We start from the raw sequence: 26,935 nt of genomic DNA, 5'->3' as shown, positions 1-26,935 counted from the left end.
GTTCCCAGTGTCTAGTGCTTCCACCTGTAAAGGATCTTTTTTTTTTTTTGAGACAGAGTCTTACTCTGTTGCCCAGGTTTGAGTGCAGTGGTGCAATCTCAGCTCACTGCAACCTCCACCTCCTGGGTTCAAGCGATTCTCATGCCTCACTCTCCCTAATAGTTGGGATTACAGGTGTGCGTTACCACACCTGGCTAATTTTTGTATTTTTAGTAGAGACGAGGTTTCATCCTATTGGTCAGGCTGGTCTCAAACTCCTGACCTCAGGTGATCTGCCCACCCTGGCCATGGTGCCTGGTCTCCCTCTGAAGGAATTTTTAAGGGTGGGAGTCCACTAATCTCGATGGGTATGAGCAGAACTTGCTGCCTGATTCCTTTCCTCTAAAAGAAAACTGTGGCTTGCTTTTTAATTTTTTCTCTAAGTAATAAGAGATCTGTTATGTGAAGAAAACCAACATGTGACTGGGGTCATCCCTGGTGACCCTTATAAGCCAAAGGTGGGTAGAAGTGGAAGAGAAGACAGGGACCATAGCGCTAGGAAGCTGTGGGGAACTGTGGGAAGAATGGCTAAAGAACAGAAATCAAAACAAATAATCAAATAGGAAAAGTTTCTTAAAGGCCCAAAGACCATTTTCCATGTCACTTGTTTGAATATGGGGGTTGAGGGGACTGATGCGTTCAGGGAATCCCAGGATGAATTCCCTTTTCTATAAGATTATGCTTTGAGAGGTGGAGGTGGGTGGATCACAAGATCAGGAGTTTGAGACCAGCTTAGCCAACATGGTGAAACCCTGTGTCTACTAAAAATACAAAAATTAGCTGGGTGTGGTGGCATACACCTATAATCCTAGCTACTCAGGAGGCTGAAGCAGGAGAATTGCTTGAACCTGGGAGGTGGAGGTTGCAGTGAGCTGAGATCATGCCACTGCATTCCATCCTGGAGGACAGAGCAAGACTCTGTCTCAGAAAAAAAAAAAAAAGATTATGCTAAGGGTAGCATGACCACATACACTCTATTGTCTAAACTGTTGTTATTAAGCAATTATGCTTACACAACAGTCATAAACCAAGACTGTCCTAAGTAAACTAGAATATAAAATCACTCTGGCTAGGAGTTACTTCAGCAGCCAATCCATTTTTTTTTTTTCCGAGACAGAGTCTCTCTCTGTTGCCCATGCTGGAGTTCAGTGGTACAATCTCTGCTCACGTCAACCTCCACCTTCCAGGTTGAAGCAATTCTCCTCCCTCTGCCTCCCAAGTAGCTGGGATTATAGGCGTGCACTACCATGGCCGGCTAATTTTTGCATTTTTTGTGGAGACAGGATTTCACCATGTTGGCCAGGCTAATCTGGAACTCCTGACCTCAAGTGATCCACCTCCTCTGCCTCCCGAAGTGCTGAGATTACAGGCATGAGCCACTGCATCCAGCCTCAGTCCTTTCTTGATTCAGGCGGTACCCACAGTAATCAAAATGATGACAGTCACAGGGAACAGTCCTGCAAATGAGCAGGGCTTTGTGAGAACCATCTTACCAGGCAACTCCAGAGAGAGGCGGATGCAAACACAGAAAAATCATGGCAATATCTACCGCATTATTCTTGGAGGAGAGAAGATCATAATAATTCCAGAATCTGAAACTTTGAGGAGGCTGAGAATGTACCCAAAGGAGTTTTCACTCCAGAACACACATTATTGACCATTACTACTCTATTGCCTCTCGACAAAACCTTCTCTCATCTGTTTATATAAATTCTTTGCTCACACTGAGTAGTTTCTAGGGAGCTTTCCATGACTACCTCACTTCTTTTTATTGCTCCAGGCTTTGAAACCTTATTGCACCTACAGTTAGCAAGCACCATGTGATTCACATGTAATAATCTCATCTCCCGGGAAGAAAAGCTAGGGATTTTTATTTTGTGCCTAATACCATTTCCCAAATATAAAGGTCTTTAAAAATATCAGTATTTATAGATAGATGGATATAAGGATAGATAACACACACACACACACACACACACACACACACACACACACAATAAAGCAGACTGGTTTCATATATTAAAACTTGGTTTGCTAGCCTGAGTGTGGTGGCTCATGCCTCTAATCCCAGAGTGATGGGAGGCTGAGGGAGAATCACTTGAGCACAGGAGTTCCAGACTAGGCTGGACAACATATCAAGACCCCATCTCTACAAAAAGTTTAAAAATTAGCCATGTGTGGCTAGTTGTGTGAAGAAAACTCACATTTTAGGCTAAAGTCTGACATTCGTTTATTTGTCAGGAGGTGATATAAACGTCAGAATGATATAAATTTGTTTATTTATATCATGCAGGAGGCTGAGGTGGGAGAATCACCTGAGCCTAGAAGTTATTGGCTGCAGTGAACTATGATTGAGTCACTTTACTGCAGCCTGAGTGACAAAGTGAGATCCTGTGTTAGAAAAAGGAAAAATGTGGTGAACTTGTTCCATTTCTCTGCATCTTGCTAGCGGAAGAAAAGACACCAGATCTTGGCCACTTCCTATGCTTTAACTCTCAAAGTAGAATTTGTGTTACTCATATGCTGCCTGTACTTGAAAAGGTTTTTACTTTTTAATTTTAGGAAGTCTATTCATTATAATTAAAATCAACCAGCTGAGCTCATTTTAGAAAAAGACTTTTCATCATTTTGGTACAAGTTAGTTTATTCTACAGCACTTACTTGTAAATTTTTTTAAGTAATAATAAAAAAGAAGTGGCCAGGTGCAGTGGCTCACACCTGTAATCCCAGCACTTTGGGAGGCTGAGGCAGGCAGATCACGAGGTAAGGAGATCGAGACTATCTTGGCTAACATGGTGAAACCCCATCTGTACTAAAAATTTTAAAAATTAGCTGGGCATGGTGTCATGTGCCTGTAATCCCAACTACTCAAGAGGCTGAAGCAGAATTGCTTGAACCCAGGAGGTGGAGGTTACAGTGAGCCAAGTTTGTGCCACTGCACTCCAGCCTGGGCAACAGAGTGAAACTCTCTCTCTCAAAAAAAAAGAGGTCTATCAAAAATGACAAAATTAAGAGCTACACATCAAGCATAAATAACCTGAATTTGTCAAGTTAACATAAACATGATTGTAATGACAAATTAACTGCTAGGACCAAATCGAGAATTATTTAGATACTATCCAATAAATAACACAACGAAAGAGTTTTCCCAAAGATTTATTGAAGCAGAAACAAGTTGGTCAAATACTTGCTAGAAAAAAAAGCAGTTTTAATGATATTCAAAATACTTTTTAAAAAGTATCCTAGCACAAGATTTTTCTGTAAACTAGATTATGTTGTAAACTTTTTTCTAAATCTTTTAGGAGGGTCGGTTGTTAAGAACTAGAGCCTATTTCTATTCCAAATCTATCTTGCGCTCCTGAAAAACTGCAGAAAGGCACTTGAAAGCTGTTTCTTTAAGATATGGATTTTTTTTTGTTATTCTTGCTGGTAATATATTGCTCCACTGAGTGTGGGCAATTTTTATTCAAGGTCATCATGATGCTGAGAAGTTTCGTTGATAACCTGTTTTAAAAAAAAACAACAAAATAAATATAATGCCACATGCTAAAGATTAAATTATCCTCTATATCATGGCAGATAAAAATCTTGCTAAATATATATAATTTATTGTGCAAATTAGAAGGTTATGTTGGTTCTACAAGACTGAAATCTAGGAGGGACAGACATACGAGACACTCTTGTACTAAAGGTAACATAAGTATCCGATGGAATGTTGTAACTTATAAATTCTTTTAAAAAAACTGTGTTTATGAAGAATAGTATAATAGTTGTACACAGCCAAATTTAAAAGTAATTAAGACATATTAAAATATACAGCAAGCACATTTTAAAATTTATGTGCAAGGGAAGATTTCATGAAGACTACAATAAATTGCAACCGTTTCTTTCCTGTCATGGGGGGGGGTAATAAACTAAACAATTATATGGTACATGCTTGTATTATATAGATGGGTTTAGGAATCTATACTTAAAGTATGAAGGTAGGAGGATGCCATATGTCCAGGATCAAAACATTTCTCATATTTAGGTAATCCACTGAAGCTGTTTCATGAAGCTGCTTTAGGAAGTAGCTTAAGGAAGCTTACTCCCACTTCCAATTGAGCACCAAAGCAAATCACTAATTTTGGAGTTCAGGAAGATTGCTATCTCAACTTCACATCCAGGAGCCAAATAATTAGTTGGCTGTGTGTACTCCTGGAATAAGGAGCCTATTCTTTTTTTAGTAGGCATGAGTGAAACCCGAACCTCTCAAATTAGCTAGCTGTATCTGAGATGCAGATTCATTGATTAAAAAAGATACGAACTCCTGTCTGAGATTACTCTATTTTTTACTTAAAAGATACCAACCTGTCCATCTCTAGTTTCAACCGTCTTAATCAGAAGTGTCCTTTTTGAGTGTGTGTCAACCAGAGGGAGTGAATCCAGATTAGTTTCTAAATAAACAAACAGGCCCAAAATGAGTTAAAAAAAATGAAATTTTTCTTAGAGAAACCAAGTAGCCATTTTATTGAAACAACTATGATTTGTGGGGAAGAGGGAGTTGTGTAAAGTGCTGCTCCCCAAATAATTTTTTTTTTTTTTTTTTGAGATGGAGTTTCGCTTGTTACCCAGGCTGGAGTGCAATGGCGCGATCTCGGCTCACTGCAACCTCTGCCTCCTGGGTTCAGGCAATTCTCCTGCCTCAGCCTCCTGAGTAGCTGGGATTACAGACACGCGCCACCATGCCCAGCTAATTTTTTGTATTTGTAGTAGAGATGGGGTTTCACCATGTTGACCAGGATGGTCTCGATCTGTTGAACTTGTGATCCACCCGCCTCTGCCTCCCAAAGTGCTGGGATTACAGGCTTGAGCCACCGCGCCCAGCGGCTCCCCAAATAATTTTAGAGCATTCTCTGTTTGCAAACCCAGGGCCTGACACAGTTACGCATCAGGATGAGATAGTACTTCCGGCAGGAAGAAGGAAAATGGAGTTTGCATTTAACTTAAAGCATAGAATGCAAGCATACTTGGGTATGAAAGTTATAGATGCTGTACAGAATTTTCTCTTATATGGCATTTTTCTGACATGCTAAAAATAAATGAATGCATTGACATAAACACAATGGTCACAAGCTGCTGACATTTCTCATAAAGGGAAATAAAATGCTTACCCCTCAGGTTCAGGGAGGAAAAGTTTGGAAGAGGCAGAGAAATCCTATAAACAGATGAAGAAAAACAGTAAAATTGTTGGAAAATAACTTCATCCACAGAAACAAATTAATATACTTCTTGTTTTTGTCATGTAAGAAAATGTACTGCTGTAAGTCATAAACTAGGGATTTGCTTTGGAAGCATTTCCCCATGACTGGTCTTGTTAGTACATTTAAAATATTTTACTACAAGCATTTTCTCCACAGGAACATGAACAGGAGTTAGAAGAGTGAAGGCTTTGACAGAGTTGTGGGTTCAAATCCCAGCTCTGCTGTTGAATAACTTTTACTTCAGCAAGTCATTCACTCTCTTTCATCCCAAATTCCTCCTCTACAAAAATGGAAAGTAGTTACCTGAAAGGAACTTCTAAAAATTAAGTGTGACGCTGTGCTTAGAGCCCAATGGTTCCTGCATCCAAGCCTGAGCTCCTACCTGCTCTCCTCGCCTTCCAGCAGCTTCCTGTAGGTGGCAATCTCAATGTCAAGGGCCATCTTAACATTGAGCAGGTCTTGGTATTCACGAAGGTGACGAGCCATTTCCTCCTTCATGTTCTGAATCTCATCCTGCAGGCGGCCAATAGTGTCTTGGTAGTTAGCAGCTTCGACGGCAAAGTTCTCTTCCATTTCACGCATCTGGCGTTCCAGGGACTCGTTCTGCAGGAGGTGAGAAAGGTTTCTGGTGTTATTGCTCAGAAAAACCCAGCTATTCCCAGAACCATTTAGTCTTCTTGCAATAATTTCCATTAGTGGCAAATGACAACTACTCTAGTCGTAGGCGGAGAATGCAAGTACCAAGTCCTTCATATGAGAAGCAATGATATACACAAGCTAAAACCTTCAAGAGCGCCATCAAGTCCTTTTTGAGTTTGTCGTGATAAGTCATTTTCTTTGCATTACCGTATAAATTTTTATTCACTCAACATTTTGTTCAGGCTTCGCCATTAGCATAGTCAGCAGAATGGGTCATTATTTCCCCTCTTTTACTGCAGGGTTGGTACTCACGGTTCCTTTAAGAGCATCCACTTCACAGGTGAGGGACTGCACCTGTCTCCGGTACTCATTGGACTCCTGCTTTGCCTGGCGTAGGGCATCATTGTTTCGGTTGGCAGCCTCGGAGAGGTCAGCAAACTGTCGGGGAGAAAACAGAAATGTACATTGCTCCCATTCAAGTCTTGACTCTCTTAGAAAAAAAAGATCATATTTCCCACTGAATGTCTTCCAGTATAGGCTTAAATTTCTGTTTTGAAAGCCAGAGAAAGAGCAGTGGAACACTGACATTACTATCTTCAGAGTTCACTCTACTGTACTCATTTAAACACAGTGGAGGTCAAAGTATGGCATTGGGGTTTACTTGGAGGCACGGTTAAGAGGAAGGGAATCTGCTATTCTGAAGGAGGTGATATGGCCAGGAGTGGTGGCTTATGCCTGTAATCCCAGCATTTTGGGAGGCTGAGGCAAGGCAGATCACCTGAAGTCAGGAGTTCAAGACCAGCCTGGCCAACATGGTGAAACCCCATCTCTACTAAAAATACAAAAATTAGTCGGGCATGGTGGTGCTCGCCTATGGTCCAAGCTACTTGGGAGGCTGAGGCAGGAGAATTGCTTGAACCCGGGAGGTGGAGGTTGCAGTGAGCCAAGATGATGCTACTGCACTCCAGCCTGGGCAGTAGAGCAAGACTCCATCTCAAAAATAAATAAATAAATGTGAGCAACAAGTCAAAGCCAGCTTTTAACTGGAGCTACAGGATAGGAATTACACACAGGAATGGTGTTTTGAGAACTCAATGCTTTTCTTCTGTGCAGGCCACAGGGACTTGTTTCCTACCTTAGACTTGTACCATTCTTCTGCCTCCTGCAGGTTCTTGGCAGCCACACTTTCATACTGCTGACGTACGTCACGCAGGGCAGCCGTGAGGTCCGGCTTGGAAACGTCCACATCGATCTGGACATGCTGTTCCTGAATCTGAGCCTGCAGCTCCTGGATTTCCTGCAAAAAAAAAAAAAAAAAGCAGATAGAAGGTCAGCTGTGCCAACTGTGGGGGTTGCCTTACCTTCATTCATTTCCCGAAAGACACTCTACTAACCTCTTCGTGTATTTTCTTCAAAAAGGCAATCTCTTCTTGCAAGGATTCCACTTTGCGTTCAAGGTCAAGACGTGCCAGAGACGCATTGTCAACATCCTATTTTGAACAGAGAAAAGACAGGACATGGAGGATGTAAAAGTCTATGGCTTCTCTCACTTATTCATCTTAGATTAACCATCTAAACCTAGTCTCCTTACTATAGAAAAGGTGTTGACAAATTTTACCACCCTTGAGTAAGTTTAGAAATCATTTAGTGCTATCATATGCTACGCTTTCTCCTGCTCACTAATAAATTTTAATCATGACCCCTTGTGTTTTACTCAAGGTGGTGATCAGACAATTTTAAAATAAATAAATGTCTACAAATGTGGTAAACTGTACGCAATCATGACTGAATCCACATTTTACCAGTGACATTTTAAAATTACTTTTTAAGACTCAGAGTAGTGGCTCATGCCTGTAATCAACAAAATCCAACCTGTATAGATCAGGGGTCAGCAAACTGCAGCCCGTGGCTGTCTGTTTTTGTAAATAAAGTTTTACTGAAGGCTGGGCATGGTGGCTCATGCTTGTTAATCCCAGCACTTTGGGAGCCAGAGGCAGGGGATCACCTGAGGTCAGGAGTTCGAGACCAGCCTGGCCAGCATGGTGAAACCCCATCTCTACTAAAAATACAAAAATTAGCTGGGTGTGCTGGCACACGCCTGTAGTCTCAGCTATTTAGGAGGTTGAGGCAGGATAATTTCTTCAACCTAGGAGGCGAAGGTTGCAGTGAGCCGAGATCGTGCCATTGCACTCAAGCCTGGGTGACAGAGAAACAGTCTGTCTCAAAAAAATTAATTTAATTTAATTACTTTTGAAATCTAGAAAATCTCTGTCATAACATTTTTAAGATTGGTTTTGTAATTTCATGGAATAACATGATAATAGACATGGACAAAATTTCACAACTTCATGTACACTTGAGCACATAAAGAACAGAAACTCATGCTTTAAGAGTTTAAGTTTTTTTCTCCACTAGAATCTTCTGAATCTCATCCTTAGGCTCCAGAGCAAATATGTAGCCATCTGGCATCCATTGTACAAGGCTAGATTTATATTCAATAATAGCCCAATTCAGGAATATGGGCATTGCCTAAGATTCAGTTCAGGAAAAAATGGAAAAGACACGTAATTCTTAATGTATTTGCTTTGCTTTCTCTGATGGAGTTTTCTTCTAAAACTCCTTTGGCTCCTCTCATAAAGGCATGTCTTTTTCACTTGCTACTGTATCAGTTCAGTTAGCCTGTTTCTGAATCACTGACCAAGCTTGCAGATAATGAAACTACATGAATTTTTGCTGATTCAGCTGTCCTTCTATGTTTCCATTTGTAAAGGGCAACATTCCAAATCAGAATATGTACTTTTGCAACTAAGATTTTATTTTCTCTCTAAAGGATGCATGAGGATTGCTTATCTTGTCAGTAATTATATTTGGAGTTCAGTTTATACTCTTAGAGTATTAAACTGTTGAGACTTTTCTATCATCTTTGGGAAAAAATGAATGAAGAGTGGGTGATAAAAAGATCCAACTTAATGAAAACATTCATTTTTACTTGGTAAGCCCTAAAAAAGACATAACAAATATTTTACTAACCTCTCAAAAAAGATCAATAGCGTATTCTATTACATTGAAGAGAATGAGGAATTTTGCTTACATTAAAGAGAATGAGGAATTTTGATTAATCTCAAAACAGAGGGTCTTTTGTATTGATGTTGTTTTTTTGTTAACTCACTACTCTGCAGGGAACATTACAGGTATAATAATCAAAAACGCTAAAGGACTAAAAGGAACCACGCATTGCTGTGATTAAATTAATTTGTTAAGTGTATTTCAGCTTCAGAATGTTATACTACACTATTCATCTGAGAGTGCTTTGCAGTTTATCCCAGTAAATATTCCAGGGAACAAAACTATAAACTATAATGGGGATCTTCTGGCTTTTGGATTCCAATGTTAAGTTAAAAATCGTGGAAGTTCATCTAACTTTGGTGAAAAAAATAAAGAAAACACGCACAAAAGTCCTGTATTTAAAAATTCAATTTTTCAGCCTTCGGTTTATTACTATTATTATTTTTTGGGGAGTACTATTATTATTATTATTACTTTTTATGCAGTACCCAATCAAGAAAGGTCTTTCAAAACATGAGGTATGCTTGTAGCTTTAAAAACTTTTCACATTACACACTCCACAAGTCTAGGCCAGATATTGGATAACGGATGTTAGCAAATACTTGTGACCAATTAGAACCGTGCTTACATCATTACATATTCAATAAGAATGTAGCCTGTTGCAAAGCTTCCCTGGGAACACAAAGACTCCTATTATTTCTGTCCAGAGCCACCACATTTGCCAGAATGTCTGTATCTACATTCCATAGTGAAGCCCATAGAAACCATTAATACCCCTTAGCCGAGGGGACAGATGGCTCTTTTCCACCCTTATTAGATCACAAAATAGTTGTGCATAGTGATACTTCCATCGAACTTAATGCCACAATAGAAGTTGCAAAGAAGAAAAGAAACTTGCTGGCTCGATTCCAGTTGAAAACTAAGTTTTCTTATCTTCCAACGCGTTTTCCATTTTAAACTGCAGGGCATAACTGTGCTTTTTGTGGCCTTGGAAAAATTAGACAACTTGACTTTGGCAAACTGCAATCTTAACACTGTAACCGTTTGAAACCAGAATGTTAATATGTTGCAAAACTGTGCAACATTTTGGAAACAAAGTAAAAAGTTAAAAGATTTTTCTTTATGTTCCAAGGAACTGCTTAAAAATCGTTCAAGGATTGCTTGAACCCGGGAAGTGTAGGTTGCGGTAGGCCGAGATCTCGCCACTGCACTCCAGCCTGGGTGACAGAGCGAGACTCCCCGCCTCTATCAAAAAAAAAAAAAAAAAAAAAAAAAAGAAAGAAAGAAAGAGAGAGGGAGGGAGGGAGGGAGGGAGGGAGGGAGAGAGAAAAATCATTCAAGGGGTTTTATTAATATTTGCAATCTGTGGTCTTCCCGCCACTAGAGGGCCTAACGCGCAGCCCTGAAGTTTTGCACTTCTTAGACGTGGGTTAAGCAACTTTTAGAATTGCTTGTGGGTTGTTGGGTGGGGTCAGGCGGCTGCGAGTGGGAAGAGAATCTACAAACCTGTCTGAAAGATTGCAGGGTGCTCTCGGCTTCCTCTCTCTGAAGCATCTCCTCCTGCAATCTGAAAAGGTTTCGCATTAACCAAAAGGGAACTGGGAAACCGCCAGGGGCGGGGCGGCCACACCCAACCACCACGTCGCCGCGCCGCGCCACCAGAGCTTTTGCTCCACCTCTGCAACCAGCGCCTGCAGCTTTCATACCTGCTGCCTTGGCAGGTTTGATCGGGACCTTGGGCACCGCGCAGAGGGGCAATCACTGTCGGTCGCCGCACAGACCTGCAGGACAGCCCCGCCACCACCCCCCCTCGAGGGGCCATCCCTTTGTCTCGCTTCCTCCACCGCTGCTCCCTCCTTCCTCCTCCCGCCCGGTGACTGGCAGCCCGCCAGAAGGGGCAGGAAACTTTCTTAAAGTTTGGAGGACTCGCTCTCATTGTGCCCAAGGGCCTTCAACTGTACACAAAGTGGTAGTTTTAAAGAAATCTGTGACTTGAAACGGAGCATCCTTGAGCAATGCCTGGGGACAGAGGGGGAAATGCGAAATGCAAGGTCTGAGTTCTGGGCGGGGCTGCGCCTCCACAGCCACTGCTCCGCTCTTCACGGTACCCCTGGCTGGCCTCCCCCAGGCCACATCCCCCAGGGCGTGGCAGCCCTCTCGGGTGGGGGGGGCGTTCCCCTCTCCCTCCAGCCCCCTCCCGAGGTCCCACGACCTGCATGTGCGCAGCCTTACTTTTCCCGGAGGCGCATGATGTCTTCGGCCAGGTTGTCGCGCTCCACCTCGACTCGGGCTTTGTCGTTGGTGAGCTGGTCCACCTGTCGGCGCAGCTCCCGCATCTCCTCCTCGTAGAGGTCCCCCAGGCGCGACTTGCCCTGGCCCTTAAGCTGCTCGAGCTCGGCCAGCAGGATCTTATTCTGCTGCTCCAGGAAGCGCACCTTGTCGATGTAGTTTGCGAAGCGGTCATTCAGCTCCTGCAGCTCCACCTTCTCGTTGGTGCGGGTGTTCTTGAACTCGGTGTTGATGGCGTCGGCCAGCGAGAAGTCCACCGAGTCCTGCAGCAGTCGCACCCCGGGAACGCTGCTCCGCAGGCGCACTGCCGAGGAGCGCGTGGCATACACGCCGCCCGGAGACGAGGCGTAGAGGCTGCGGCTGGTGCTGGGGCGCAGCGCGCTGCCCAGGCTGTAGGTGCGGGTGGACGTGGTCACGTAGCTCCGGCTGGAGCTCGGCCGGCTCGCGGTGCCCGGGCCGCCGAACATCCTGCGGTAGGAGGACGAAGACACGGACCTGGTGGACATGGCTGCGGAGGGTGGCGATGGGCTGGGCAGCGGCGGTGGCGCGGACTGGCTCCCGGAGAGAGGCGAGCGAGGGCGCGGTGGGTGTGGGTGGTGGGAGCGCGGCTGCGTCTCTGGCGCGGGGATCTCGGAGCGAGAGTGGCAGAGGACGGGACCCCGCCGCGGGAGCTGTTTTTATAACCCCTGGTGGGGACGAGGGTCCCCTCCCACTGCCATCCCAGCCACGGAGCGCGCCAGCCAATAGGGACCCGGCAAGAAGCTGGGAGGGTGGGCGGGTTGGGTGGGGGCGCCCTCGAGCCTTCCTCCTCCCTGGCTGGGGACTGGGCACGGTCCCGTTACTTCAGCGCTGGGCTGGGACTTTTGGGGGCTTTCCGGATGCTGGTCAGAGCTGGGCTCAACGTAGGGGACTGAAAGGGCGGGGTCGCGTGGTGAAGGAGTGGGGATTCGCCCAGGACTGGACCAGAGGGGTCCGGTGGTACCGTGCCAAAGGGGCGTGGGAGGAGACGCGCAGCGGCCTCGGGGCTGCGGTCAGGTGGGGGAGACCCGCGGGCAAAGGAGCTGGAAGAATGGGGAGTAAGGGATCAGGCAGATCTGAAGGCTCGGAGAAAGAAACAAAGAGCGCCGGAGATTGGAACGCGGGGTGGGGGCGCCCAGCGCAGGAACGCAGGGCTGGGGCCTCGCGCGGCCTCGCTCACCGCCCGCTTGGAAAGGGGGGCTGCTCCAGCCTGCACGTCTGTCCATCGACTTGCACTGGCGGGGGAATGCTGGGGGAAGGGGAGGAACTGTTGAGTGACCTAACGGGCTCAGTCCAGCTTCGGACGGCGGGAGTTGCGAGGGGCGGTGGCAGAGGAAAGCCCGAGGGAGAGGGGTGGGGTCACTGAGTCACCGGCGGTGACTCACCACGCCTTGCTATCCCGCGGATTGAGGGCTTCTAGCGGTTTAGGGGAAACCGTTAGAACAGATTGACTCAAGTCTCCGCGGACTCCGCGCGCACTGCTGGTTCTCAGTCCTACCAACTTAGAGCTGGGCCACCGCTTTGTTGTGTGCGTTCGGGCCCTGGGGGGACAAGAGTGCCCCTAAGTTCTTAAGAACTCGCTAAAGCCTGGCTTTGCTCGAGTATGTGGACTTCTCCTTAGCAAGAAACTTCTGCAGCTTTTGGAGAGGCGCCCTACGCGGGCCTCCGGGATCATATTGCACCGGGGAGGCTTTTCTTGCAGAGTCCCCGCCCTCGTCCCTCCGGTCTCCGCTCGCTCTTCCCCCTCCCCCCAATGAAACCACACCCAACTTTTTAAACAAGATCTGAAGATCCTGGGTGAAAGAGGAAACTCGACGTCCGTAGTTTCAAAATTGAACTCCGTGATCAGTGGTTTTTACGCTGGTGGAAGTCATTAAAGGTATATTTTGAGCCAATTGAAGAATTAAGGTGTTGCTTAAAAACCCCAATTTGATTAATGAGTTCAAATGAAAGGTAATTATATAACACACATGACGGAATGTTTGGCGGCAGTAGATTTATGTGTTAATTTTAGGACAGCAAGGCACAGTGCAGTGATTTCTCTGGGAAATGTCACAGGTCCGGTTTTCCAAAAGAATTCGTGCAATTGACCTTGGGGTGAGGGGGATAAAACTGTCTACGGAGCAAAAAACTTCGCGTCCAAGATATGGAGGGAGAGTTCAGATTCGGTCACCTTAACCTTTCTAGGGAAATCACTCAACTCAAGGGCTGTTGTTTCGATATTAGTAATGAGCAGAACTGAGTACTAACCCGCCAAGGGAGATAAAGGGAGGCTAGGTAAATCAGTCTTCTTGTGATTCAATAGCAATTGAAAAAGCACAGGGTTTTTCAGTATTTTGATTTATGGTATACTGAAAGGATTAACTACAGAACCACTGTAAAATTGATTCTTCAGTGGATAGGAGAAAAAAAGTATTTCCCTCTTTTTTTTTTTTTCCGGTGGGGGTAGGGGGTACTGCAGGTTACCTGGTGTTTAAGGAAAATAATTTAGAGGCAAATGAAGAGTTTATTCTGGCTTCTTTGGACAAGCCTCTTTTAGGCTATATGTTGTTTACCTTATCCCAGTTCACTCTTGCAAATGGTGCTGCTAAGGTGGAATTACAGGACTCTACCGCCCAGCTCACCTGCCTTGGCTTTCTTTTATTCTGTCTTTCATTGGGAGGCTGCAGGTCACTCCCCAAGAGCATTCCTGGGGCTGGGTGCCCTGGAGGACAAGCCTGTGCTCTGAGTTACCATCTTGCTTTCTGAGAGCCTTTTATTCAAGCCACTGCTCAGCAAATGTCACCATTGTGAGTTTGCCTGGAACTCTTAGAATGAGAAAAGTGATCTCCTTATGGGAGGAAGAGAGTGTAGAACTCACTGCTACATGCAATGCCAATCCCAGGGCAATGTGGTGGCACTGTCAGGACGCTTGCTGACTGACTCACTATGGAAAAGGAGGACAAGGCATTGGTGGGGTGTGGCACTGCTCCCTGCTGGTGCCCATAGCCGATTCCTCAGGGCTGTGGTGATGGCTCCTGGAATGGGCACTGGTCTTCTTCATCATTTCAGGGATAGGTAGCTGTTCCTTCTAACCTGTCCCCATTCTGAAGTCTCAGGGCTGTGATAAGCTGCTCTGTCGCCACAGACATATGTTTGTTTGATGCATATAAAATGTGTAAAAGTGTAGATGTTCTGTAATCCCAGCATTTTGGGAGACCAAAGCAAGAGGATTGCTTGAGATCAGGAGTTTGTGCCAGCCTAGGCAGCATAGTGAGACCCTATCTCTATTTAAAAACAAATTAGCCAGACGTGGTTGTGCACATCTGTGGTCCCAGCTACTTGGGAGACTGAGGTGGCAGGATTGCTTGAGCCTTGGAAATTGAGGCTGCAGTGGGCCGTGCACATCACAGCAGTCCACCCTGGGCAACAGAGTGAGAAACTGTCTTAAAATAAAGTGTATGTGTGTACTATACACACACAACACATATGCATACACACATATACGGTGTTCAGTGTTCCCTTCCTATTAGAAAATACCATCACTTTTTGTGAACTGTAAGAGAAGTGAAAGCTACAAAAACACTTTCACTCATTCATGTAGAATTCATAAGGTTTAAGAATACCTTTCGTTCTGAGGTAAGATATACAGTGTCTCAATCAATGGGAGATAGTCATCAGTCAGGGAGATCAGTGAATCTGAACTCACATCCTTGAGTGAGACAACCCAGCTGCTCTCTATGCTACCCATGTTCTTATGTATCTTTTGGGTACACAGAGACAGCTTTCCTGGGTTTTGTGTTTACTTTTTGATTGCTATGAAAACCTGTCTCAGAAGTATTTTTAAGTGCTAGACTAGGAAGCTGCTTTCCACACTGCATGATGCAAGTTGCATATAAATAAAGACATGGGGTGGTACATTTCATAGGCCAGGGATAAACACTACCACATCTAAATTACCACCAGTGCTTTTGGAATTTGCAAGCTGTCATGATATCAGTTGAGTTGGGTGACTTAAACTGACAGACCAGCCAGCCGTGTGGACAGAAGCTTAGTGGCCTACGGAGGCTTTGGGAAAGCTGGCTAGCTATGCCAAGAGAACAGCATCTAACAGGACTGTTTGGATGGAATGTTAGAAGAAGGAGTGTACAGTGAGAGGGTGAAAACCTCTCACTAAATGCCATGGAAATGCAAATAATAATAATAAATAGTATAATATGTGCTTTAAATTTGATGCCAACTGGATGACCAGCACTGTGTATGTGTTTAATTTAACTTAATGCTCTCACACCCTCCTGCAAGAGAGACTTGATCCATTTCACTAACGAAGAGTCTAAGATGCAGGCTAGCAATTTCCTTGTGGTTGTATGACTAGCAGGGGAGGGAAAAAGGGGACAAGAATTTGAATGGAGGCCTTTCTGACTCTAAATGCACTTCTCTTTTCTGTTTACCTTGATAACAACATTTTGCTTACTATCGACCAGTTCAATTCAGAAACATTATGTTCCAGGCACTGAAGAGTTGAGATGATCAACACAGATCTTGCTTCAAAGGGGCAGATTTTTAGAGGAATTTGGCAGACAGCTACAACACCACGTTTTATGTTATTCAAATGACGTAACAGGGATCATAACATACAAGAAGGGAGATTTGTTTTGACTTGCATTCTAAAAACTTACTTTCATTTGTGAGTTAAACATTTTCACCTAGATTCCATTTTGTCTCTTCAGAGGAATCACATGCAAGATTAGGTTTAGCTCATCTCACACCATAAAACCCATGAACCACGGTCGCTTCCCCTCCCAGCTTCCCTGTCTAGTCAGAGCAATACAGCAAAATAACAAGATTGGAAACTTTCACCCTTGCCACTTCCTTAATCTTTGATCTCAGATCCAATGAGTATCATGTCCCACTGCTTCCTGGATCCACTCCTCTGTTATGTTGCTGTCACTCAGTTCCAAGCCATTTCATGCCTCCTTCCTGCAATACTGAAATTGGCTTCTGTTCCTCCATGCTTTCTTTTCTCCCACCAATGCATCTCACCTCTTTTTCTTAAAAACTTCATTATAATATATTTGTATTATATATTTAGAGGCAAAGGCTTGCTCTGCTGCCCAGGCTGGAGTGCAGTGGCACAATCATAGCTCACTGCAGCCTCGAACTCCTGAGCTCAAGCATTCCTACTGCCTCAGCCTCCCAAGAAGCTAGGATTATACGTGTGTGCCACCCATGCCCAGGTAACTGTTTATTTATTTTTTTTTTTTAGAGCCAGGATCTTGCTATGTTGCTCAAGCTGGTAACTCCTGGACTCAAGCAATCCTCCAGCATTGGCCTCCCAAAATGTTGGGATTATGTGCATGAGCATCTACACTTGGCCAAAAACATCATTCTGTAGATGTCCTGGAGGGAATTGCTCATTACCTCATTAGAATGTAAGCTCCGTAAGGGCAAGGAGGGATTTTTCTCTCTTTTGTTCACCATTCTATCTTCAGTGGCTAGAGGAAAGCCAGGCACATCTGTTGAATGTATGAATTAATATGTGAGTAGTTCTTAGAAGGAAAGAATGGTGTGGGGGCTAATATTTGCTGGTGCTTATTATGTTTAAGCATTATGCTAGTCACTTGAGACATGACAATGTTTAATCTTCACAAGGTATCATGATACACAACTTTCATTCATTTACTGCAAACATAATTATTGAATATTTGCCATGTGCCAGGCACTCTGGTAGACATTGAGGAAGGGATCAATACAGGTATGGCCCAAAGCCGCTTGGAATGTAGAGTTGAGTCTGTGTATATGTATGTGATACAGAGAGACAATACTTGTAAAGGAACAAACAAAATAATTGCAAGTGGTGATAAAGACTGTGAGGGAAAAACAGAAATTCTGCTGCAGAGGAGGTTGAGGATCAGAGCTAACTGGTGGCCTTTGGAAGCTATGGTAAGTATGCATATCCATCCTCATTTTCCACTGTTCCTCCCAGGCAGCAATTTCAGTAGAACCCTAAGCTCCTCATTCCATGAACATAGTATATTTTCCCCCCATGCTGAAGTGGGGATGTGGTGGTTTTTCATTGTATTCCATTCAACAGATACATGTATTCATATTTTTTCTTGCTCTGCCTGCAGTGATTTTTAGTATATTCAGGTAAGTAAGATAATTTAATGCCTCTAGGGCTCTCATAGCCTTGTGTAAGGATAAGCAAATAAAGAGTTGGAATACACAGCAGAATGTAGTGAGTGCTGTTGCACAGAGAGGATAAAATCCTGAAGAGTTTAGATGAAGAAATAGTCATTGCAGCAGTATTCACAATAACAAAGACATGAAATCAACTCAGGTGCCCATTAACAGTGGATTGGATAAAGAAAATGTGATACATATACACTGTGGAATACTACATAAGCATAAAAAAGAATGAAATCATGTCCTTTGCAGCAACATGGAGACAATTAGAAATCATTATCCTAAGCAAATTAATGCAGAGACAGAAAACCAATTACTGCATGTTCTCACTTCTAAGTGGGAGCTAAACATCGAGTATGCACAGACACAAAGATGGAAACAGTAAACACTAGGGATTCCAAAAAGTGGAAGGGAGGGGGGAGGCAGGGGTTGAAAGACCACCTATTGAGTACTATGTTCACTATTTGGGGAACAGGATGATTAGAAGCCTAAACCTCAGTATCACACAATATGCCCATGTAACAAACGTGCACAGGTACCCCAAATCTTTTTTTTTTTTTTTTTTGAGATGGAATCTCGCTCTGTTGCCCAGGCTGGAGTGCAGTGGTGTGATCTTGGCTCACTGCATCCTCTGCCTCCCAGATCAAAGCAATTCTCTTGCCTCAGCCTCCCAGTAGTGGGAACTATGCCTGGCTAATTTTTTGTATTTTTAGTAGAGACCGGGTATCACCATGTTGGCCAGGATGGTCTTGATCTCCTGACCTCATGATGCACCCACCTCGGCCCCCTGAAGTGCTGAGATTACAGGTGTGAGCCACCACACCTGGCCAAATCAAAATTTTTTGAAAAAACTATAATACTATACTAAAAAATAAGCTAAATATTGTTGAAAAAAACAAAGGATCATACCTACCTGGGGGAGATCAGAAAATATTGTTAGAAAAGATAGTATTTGAGGAATGAGCACAATTTCTACAGCTTATCATAGTAGAGAAAGGATGCTGTAGTGCTGACCAAATGGTATAAGCAAAAACTGTGTGGGTGACAGAGTGCTGGGGACATTTAGGGAACAGGAATAATCCCAGGGTTGCTGGATTATGGAGTATTTGTAGGGGAGAAAGGAACTGAAAATCAACATGGAACCATGCGTTGGACGAGTAAATGCCACGAAGAGGAGCTGATAATTAATGTGGTGGGTAGTGGGAATGCACTGTGAATTTCACGTAGGAGAAAGACATGCTTGTAGCTGTATGTTAGGGGTGGAGAATGAGTCAAATAGGCTTATTTGAGGGCTGCTTGAGGTAGATCAAGTGAATGGTGAAGGGAGCCTGACGCAGAGGTGGTTTTAGCAATTGTGATTTTTAAGGGCAAGGGGATAAGCAAAACCCAGTGAGCTCTGAGCCTTCTGAACAGGGTAATTAAAAGAATAGAGGCAGCTGGGCAGGGTGGCTCATGCTTGTAATTTCAGCTCTTTGGGAGGCTGACGCGGGCGGATTACAAGGTCAAGGAATGGAGACCATCCTAGCCAACATGGTGAAACCCCATCTCTACTAAAAATACAACAACAACAACAAAATTAGCTGGGTGTGGTGGCACATGCCTGTAATCCCAGCTACTCAGGAGTCTGAGGCAGGAGAATCACTTGAACCTGGGAGGTGGAGGTTGCAGTGAGCCGAGATTGTACCACTGCACTCCAGCCTGGGAGACAGAGTGAGACTCGGTCTTAAAAAAAAAAAAAAAGAAAGAAAAAGGAAAAGAATAGATGCATTCCAGACAGAAATGATTATTTGGAAAGTTAATTTGCATTGAAAGACAGTTCATTCAGATCCCTTAACCTGGAAGTATCTTCCCTTCTCTAGTCTACATAAATTACAGCCTCCTGAAGGTGAGCAATAACTGGATAGTGTGGTTTTACATTATCCAGCAGTGGTCCCCAACCTTTTTGGCACCAGGGACTGATTCCATGGAAGACAATTTTTCCATGGACCAGGCGGAACTAATGGATGCAGGATGATTCAAGCACATTACATTTATTGTGCACTTTATTTCTGTTATTATTATACTGTAATATATAATGAAATAATCACACAACTCACCATAATGTAAAATCAGTAGGAGTCCTGAGCTTGTTGTTCTGCAATTATTTGACCCCATCTGGGGGTGATGGGAGACAGTGACAGTCATCAGGCATTGCATTCTCATAAAGAGCACACAACCTGGGTCCCTGGCATGCGCAGTTCACAATGGGGTTCACACTTCTATGAGAATCTAATGCCCTCCAACAGTTATCAGACCATGACCCAGGGTCTACAGCATTTCTAAGCACTTCTAATCTGTTCACTTAAGGGAATACAGTTGATGGTCTTATATTGTCATTTAGCTGCTTTGAGTGAGTTAGTCTTGTTCTGACAGCTAGTATAAAACACGAACTTCACAGGATTCTCTAAAACAGTTTTTAGCATCAGAAGGGAAAGAAAAACCATAAAGCCACTTCCAGGAAGGTATCTTTGAACACTTGAGGGGGCAGACACAGATGACGGTTCCCTGTAGACTATCAGTAATTTTTAACTCCATCAAGGTCTAATTCACAGTCTGTAACAAGGAAAGAGAAGATGGTAATGATGTAGGGGGAAGACGAGATTTTAATTAACATATAGAGGAGAAATCTAGTGCAAAAATGAATTCCAGCTGATGACAGACAAAGAAATAAAGCTAGATTTTCAGTATTAGTTCACTTGATCAAAAAACAGTAACAACCAGAAACAAACAAACAAAACCCATCCATCCAGTTATAAAAACCTCATGTCCTTTGAAAGATCCCTAAATGACTCATCCCAGTTTAGTTACTGGCTGAGTGAGACTATCGTAAGTAAACTAGCAGGTATTTGCCCGGTGGCCTATAATATTGCTTTTGCCATTTTTTTAAGGGAGAGAGAAAAAGGTCATGCCACAGCTAGAAAATCTGCCAAGTGCAATTGACATCTTGGGAATTTACTCTCCCTGCTTTGAGGAGGTCATGTAGTTCCCAAGTGGTTGACGTTTTTTCCTCAAGATATTTAGGTAAGGGACCTAATAATAATTTTGTTTAATAGCACACTTTTCTTTTTCTTTTTAAACTTTTATTTTAGGTTCAAGGGTTCTTGTGCAGGTTTGTTATATAGGTAAATTTGTGTCACGTGGGTTTGTTGTACAGATAATTTCATCACCCAGGTACTAAGCCTAGTGTCCAATAGTTATTTTTTCTGCTTCTCTCCCTCCTCCCACCCTCCACCCTCAAGTAGGCCCCAGTGTTGTTCCCCTCTTCGTGTCCATGTGTTCTCATCACTTAGCTTCCACTTATAAGTGAGAACATGCAGTATTTGCTTTTCTGTTCCTGTATGAGTTTGCCAAGGATGATGGTCTCCAGCTCCATCCATGTTCCTGCAAAGGACATGATGTCAGTTTGTTTGTTTGTTTTTTGAGACGGAGTCTCACTGTCACCCGGGTTGGACTGCAGTGGCATGATCTGAGCTCATTGCAACCTCCACCTCCCAGGTTCAAACAGTTCTCACTGTCACCCAGGTTGGAGTTGAGTGGCACGATCTCGGCTCACTGCAACCTCTGCCTCCCATTTGCAAGCAATTCTCCTGCCTCACCCTCCGGAGTAGCTGGGATTACAGGCACATGCCACCATGCCTGGCTAATTTTTGTATCTTAATAGAGATGGGGTTTCATCATGTTGGCCAGGCTGGTTTCGAACTCCTGACCTCAGCAATCTACCCACCTCTGCCTCCCGAAGTGCTGGGATTACAGGTGTGAGCCACAGCTCCTGGCTGATGTCGTTCTTTTTTACGGTGGCATTGTATTTCATGGTGTATATATACCACATTTGCCTTAGCCAGTGTACTATTGATAAGCATATCAATTGATTAATTTTCTTTTAAAAAATGGAGAAATGTTTAACATATATATTTTATTTGCCTTTATGGTAACCTATGACATTGGAAGGGGATTACTGGTCATTATATAGTCATAATCTCTTTCCTGTAAATCTGGGAAATATAACGGAGCTCCATCTTATGTATTTCAAAACTGATTAATGAATTGACCAATGAATTGAGCAATATTTCCAAAAATGAGCAATTGGGAGATACTTTAACTCTGGCATATCACAGTCACACAGCCAGTGACATGATTTTCTTCAGCACATTAAATATTATATTTAATTGTGAATATGTCTGATAAACTCAGAGTTTAAAATAAATCTCTCAAGCTTTGGTTTCTGGGTATGATGACAAAGACCAATATGATTTGCAGAGATCGGAAATGAAAATCAAAGGCAAACCCAGGAAAAAAAAACACGAAGTAACCCCAGATGGAACCATGTAGCAAGTGAAAGGAAATATAAAATGACAAAATGGTGATACGCAAGGATGAAAAGATGAGGAAATTCATTAAAATTACCATAGATAAAAGTAAAGAAAGACCATTGAGAGTCAACTGTAGCCGAATAAAGGGTTTGGCAGCCCTCTTAGTAATTCTACCATGATGATTTCTAAACTGCTGAATAAGGTTTTCTGTTTCTAATTAGCTAAGAACTAGAAATATGTTCTCTAATGTGACTCATATGAATATGTGGCATAAGGACAAAAATTTCTGTGGAACTCGAGCTTAATATAGATCAAATACATGTTCTTTGTAACATAAATTATGAGAAATTGTTCTGATACAGTATTATAATTTCCTTGAATGGCATCTCTAGAACTTTAGACAGGTGTCATAGAATATACTGCAGAGATGTTTATATGTTTGATTAGGGTATTTTTTTTTTTTTTTTTTTTTTTTTTTGAGACAGAGTCTCGCTCTGTCACCCGGGCTGGAGTGCAGTGGCACTGTCTTGGCTCCAAACTCTGCCTCCCAGGTTCAAGCGATTCTCTTGCCTCAGCCTCCCGAGTAGCTGGGATTACACGCGCCCACCACCACACCTGGCTAATGTTGTATTTTTAGTAGAGATGGAGTTTCACCACATTGGCCAGGCTGGTCTGGAACTCCTGTCCTCAAGTGATCCACCCACCTTGGCCTCCCAAAGTTTTGAAATTACAGGCGTGAGCCACCGCACCAAGCCAGCACTTCTCTTTTGCGAATTCTGGGTTGGCTTTCACCATCCTTGACTAATACTAGGACTTTGAGTGAATGCAAAACAATGATAGCCAGGTACACTTTGATATCATTGCTAAAACCGGATAGAAAGGCTAACAGTGACCATAATGATCGCCTTCATATAGGTGCCTACGATATATAAAAGCAATCAGGTACTGCTCATGGGTTAACTTATTTAATCCACACAACTGCTCACCTTGACATATAAAGAAACTGAGGCACAGAGAAGGTAAGTAGCTTATTCAAGATCAGCCAGCCAAGAAGTGGCAGACTTGAACACAGGACTTCTCGCTGCAGTCCCTAAACTCTAAACCTCACTGCACTGTGGTACTCTATATGCCATGGTGATTTTGTACTACTGTTGGGGATGTCCCCACGCTTCTTTAGCATGGTTATCATGATGTTCATCACTTTGTTCTACTTTTTTCCTGTTCTGATGCAGCAGCAGAACCCATTTTGATCTGGAGAATATGGTGCCCTCAATGAATCATCAGGAAGTCCATAAACAGTTTTGGGGGTTTTCTATGGAGATCTCATTTCTTAATTCTGACTCAACCCACCAGAATGAATGGATAATTATGGCATTTGAATCTTGCATACAGATAAGTGAATAAAAATGCTTTGCCCCATTTGCTAGAGAAAAAGAAATAAAACTGACCGCAGTTTTGGAACATATTACTTCTATCAGTAAAAACAGCTTCTCCCTATACTTACTGTCTATTAGTTTGATTTTTTTAGGGAGATTTATTAATATTTTAGTCCTTCATGGTACTGCTATTGTGCAATCCAAGAACTATGGGGGAGTTTCTGGAAATGAGAGGAAGCTCAGGGAATTATAGGCAAGCAAGATTCTCAAGACCAAACAGAAAGGCATTACTGATAATACACGTGTGCCTACTAGCCAGTTTTTAAATTTTCTTGTTTAATGCTAATCTCATTGCTTTTGTGTATCAGATTTTCCTAAGTAGTGCTCATCAGTACCAGGTTTATTTTAAAATAGAGCATGTTTAATGTACTTCACATGTCTGCAAGGGGAACAGCAGCAAGTACCACAGTCGCATGGTATATATAAGGGAAAAAGAAGGCATATACGTGTTAAAAAGCCTGATGAAATCCTAATTCAGTAGGGGCAAATTACTTCATAGATTGGATTATTTTGAAAAGAACTAGCAAAATCCATTTTTTGATATATTTTGACTTTTTTTTATGAGACAGGATCTCACAATGTCACCCAGGCTAGAATACAGTGACACCATCACAGCTCATGGTAGCCTTGACCTCCCGAGCTCAAGTGATCCTCCTACCTCAGCCTCTTGAGTAGCTGGGACTACAGGCACATGCCACCATGCCCAGATAATTTTTTAAATATATTTTGTAGAGAAAGGGTTTTGCCATGTTTCCCAGGCTAGTCTCAAACTCAGAGCTCCAGTGATCCCTCCTCAGCCTCCCAAAGTCTTGGGATTACAGGCATGAGCCACTGCACCTGCCTGGCCTGTATTTTGAGTCTTTATATGTGCCGGTTCCCTGCTAGGTGCTAAGGACACAGAAATGAATACCACCCCTGCCTTGCTCTCAGCCGGCTCCCAATCTGCTCCTCCTTTCTCTGTTAAATCATTTTGCCTTCAAGTCTTGCATAATGTGGTGGCCACATTGAGACCCAGTTGAATAGTTTCACAATAACTCCCTTCAGTCAGAGGGCCTTGGTGAAATAACTTTGACTTTTACTCTGAAATCCATGGAAATGCAAAGTTTACTGTTTTGTTCTCCTTGATAAAATATAGCATAATAACTAGTTGCTGGGTTACTACCTAAAACACAGACTCCAAACTGCAGCCGGGAAGAGCAGTTAGCAATTAAGTAAAGGAAATGACTATGACTAGTGGGTTTGAAACCCGACACACAGCCCATATCCGTCTTAGCATAGAGAGGCATTGATGTTACTTAGGCAACTTTTATCACTAAGGAAGTAGTTTTGGTGACTCATGCTCATACAGAGTAACTTATTTCAAGTCCTGGGTGTTCAGTAACCTTACCATTATGCTTCTGTTTTCTTCTTTTTGGACTCAGACAGCAAAGCTCCATTTGGATGACATAGATTTATCACTTGGTAGTGTACCATGTATTGGCTGTCCCACATTTTGAAATTTAATGGACTCATGGTGATCAGAATAAAAGGTCAGTATTTCCTAAAATATATTAATATGTTAAAGGTAGAACTAACATCCTATTTTCCAAGCAGAAATATTATCATATTAACATATCTCATTAAATGTCTTAGTTGACATTTCTTGCCAATTATTTTTTATTTAATGTAACAATGCTGTTTTAAATACTAGTCATTATTTTAATAACTAAAATGAAATACTGAAGAATTTTAAACTATGACATAACATGCCTTATTTTTTCCCCAAACAGATGAAAAATGGAATTATAATCTCTACTGAGGGTTGCTACTACAAGAGGAAGGAATCCTAAGGAAATTCACTGGCCAGGTTCTTGGTTCAAATTTTACAGCCCACCTACTTGATGGCCCAACAGCATTTACTTATTGACAGTTGACATTTTTCTTCTGTGTTAAAAATAGCAGAGAAGTCGTGGAAATATTAGTTAATTAAAAGAGTTATAGGTTGCTAATGTGTTTGGAGAGCAATATGGAAAAAGTTACTGTTGACAGAAAAAGCAAGCCACAAGCCAAGGACCTAGGCTGGCTTCTGGGGCAGTGCAGGAGCATCGTGGCTTGGGCTCCAGGGTTTGCTGGGAACCTTGGAGGTGCCAGCTTCCAGGACTTACCTGAATCACTAGTACACCTTTTGTCCTAATTCTAGAAATCATGCCATAAATCTCAAAATTTGGATGGTGTTACTTGAGCTGTTTTTATTTTGCTTTCCATTGAGCCCTTTTCTGTTTTTAATTTTGTGGCTGGAAAAGCTTGAAAAAGGCAATGAGTCGTGACAATATTTCTTTTCTTCTCCAGATAGAAGTCTTCGATGTGAGGCCCAGGCATCGGGTATCATGTGTGTGATTCACGAGCCTTGGCATCTGAACGCTTTTCTGGAAGGACCCATTAAGACAACATGTTGGGGATGTACTAGTGAAGTGATTCTCAAAATGTGGTACTCAGACCTGTAGCATCAGCATCACCTGAAAATCTGTTAGAAAGTCCAGCTGCTAATCCCCACTTTAGATCAACTAAATCTGAAACTCTGGGAGTAGGTGGGGTCCAGCAATTTGTGTTTTTACAAGACTTACTAGGTGATTCTGAGAACCACTGTGCTGGTGAATTGTTCCTGTCTGTGGCCACAGAGAATACAAAAAGTATAGGGTTGGAAGATGGGGAAATTGATGAGTGTTCACTTATGAGGAAATGGAGAATAGACAGAAAAGCACGAGTTAACTTTTGGAATTCAAAAAAAGAAGCAATTTGTAAAAGCCAGGAATTTGATTTGCAGGACTAATTGCTTGCAGAATCTTTGCTTTCTCAGAGAGGGGCAATCCAGATCACTAGGTTACCGTGAAATATATTGGTATGGTTCAAAAATTCTAGAATAATCTCACTAGTGGGAAAAGGCATACCTTTCCATATTAGGACAAAACTTCATATCAGGTTTGTAAAATCCTGTAAGATTCTTGTATCATATTGTCGTGGCCAACTTGTTTCTCTGGAGACCCCAGTTTCTACATCTGAAAACCATATGCATTCCTGCTCAGCATGAATTATCTCACTGGATGAAGCGAGAGATTCAGGATGTGTAAGAGCATTTGTGAAGCATTTAAATTACCAAGAAATGGGAAGTATAAAGATCAAGAATGATTAATATAACGACTGATGGTAAAGAGGTATTTAGAAGTTGCTACAAAAAATGAGTTGCTTATTTCAGTCTCTCTTTGCTATATCTGCCTTTTGAGTGCTGACTCCGTCATGTATTCATTACTTGATTTTAAATGAATCACGTTTTTTAAAGCTTTTAATCTGTTTCCTCAACAAAAATATAGTATTAATAATATTTACTCATAGAATTGTTGTGAGAATAAAATAGATTCAATTGGCTTTCCAAAAAATATGGAAATACAGTTTCAAAAAATAAAGCAATACCATTTTTGGTTACACTAGTGCTGTGACTTTTATTTTATGTCTGGGTTGAGGAATCCTAAAGGACTGTTGACATAATGACATCATCCAGGGGTTTGGAATAAGAGTATACATCAGCAAGTTTTCTGATTATAAAAAGTAGCTATGTTTACTTTTCTGTTAATTCTTCAGTGGAATGCTTCAATTTTCTCATGCAATGGGGGAGATCCATTATTAAGAGCTCTGTTTTATTAAAGAAAGCAAGTCT

At 42.6% G+C, this 26,935-nt stretch overlaps 1 protein-coding gene and 1 long non-coding RNA gene across 2 annotated transcripts; one reads left to right on the top strand and one right to left on the bottom strand.

Moving 5' to 3' along the window:
- Positions 1 to 3,179: 3,179 nt before the first annotated feature.
- On the bottom strand, positions 3,180 to 11,929 carry VIM (vimentin). The gene is made up of 9 exons (XM_002750069.7): positions 11,220 to 11,929; positions 10,494 to 10,554; positions 7,316 to 7,411; positions 7,057 to 7,218; positions 6,234 to 6,359; positions 5,665 to 5,885; positions 5,193 to 5,236; positions 4,390 to 4,475; positions 3,180 to 3,543 (listed from the first exon to the last, which is right to left on the bottom strand). Exons 1-9 carry the CDS (start codon positions 11,780 to 11,782, stop codon positions 3,502 to 3,504), a joined length of 1,401 nt encoding a protein of 466 aa, XP_002750115.1. The 5' UTR covers positions 11,783 to 11,929; the 3' UTR covers positions 3,180 to 3,501.
- A 12,691-nt stretch (positions 11,930 to 24,620) lies between these two features.
- LOC103794110 (uncharacterized) lies at positions 24,621 to 26,705 on the top strand. Its single transcript, XR_001912568.4, has 3 exons — positions 24,621 to 24,773; positions 25,014 to 25,090; positions 25,573 to 26,705. It is a non-coding gene; the product is annotated as an uncharacterized LOC103794110 (long non-coding RNA).
- The last annotated feature ends 230 nt before the right edge of the window (positions 26,706 to 26,935 follow it).

Source organism: Callithrix jacchus, chromosome 7 (assembly GCF_049354715.1).
Source record: "Callithrix jacchus isolate 240 chromosome 7, calJac240_pri, whole genome shotgun sequence".
Taxonomy (NCBI): domain Eukaryota; kingdom Metazoa; phylum Chordata; class Mammalia; order Primates; family Cebidae; genus Callithrix; species Callithrix jacchus.
The sequence above is the reverse complement of the archived record's forward strand: the minus strand, read 5'-3'. Positions and strand labels throughout refer to the sequence as shown.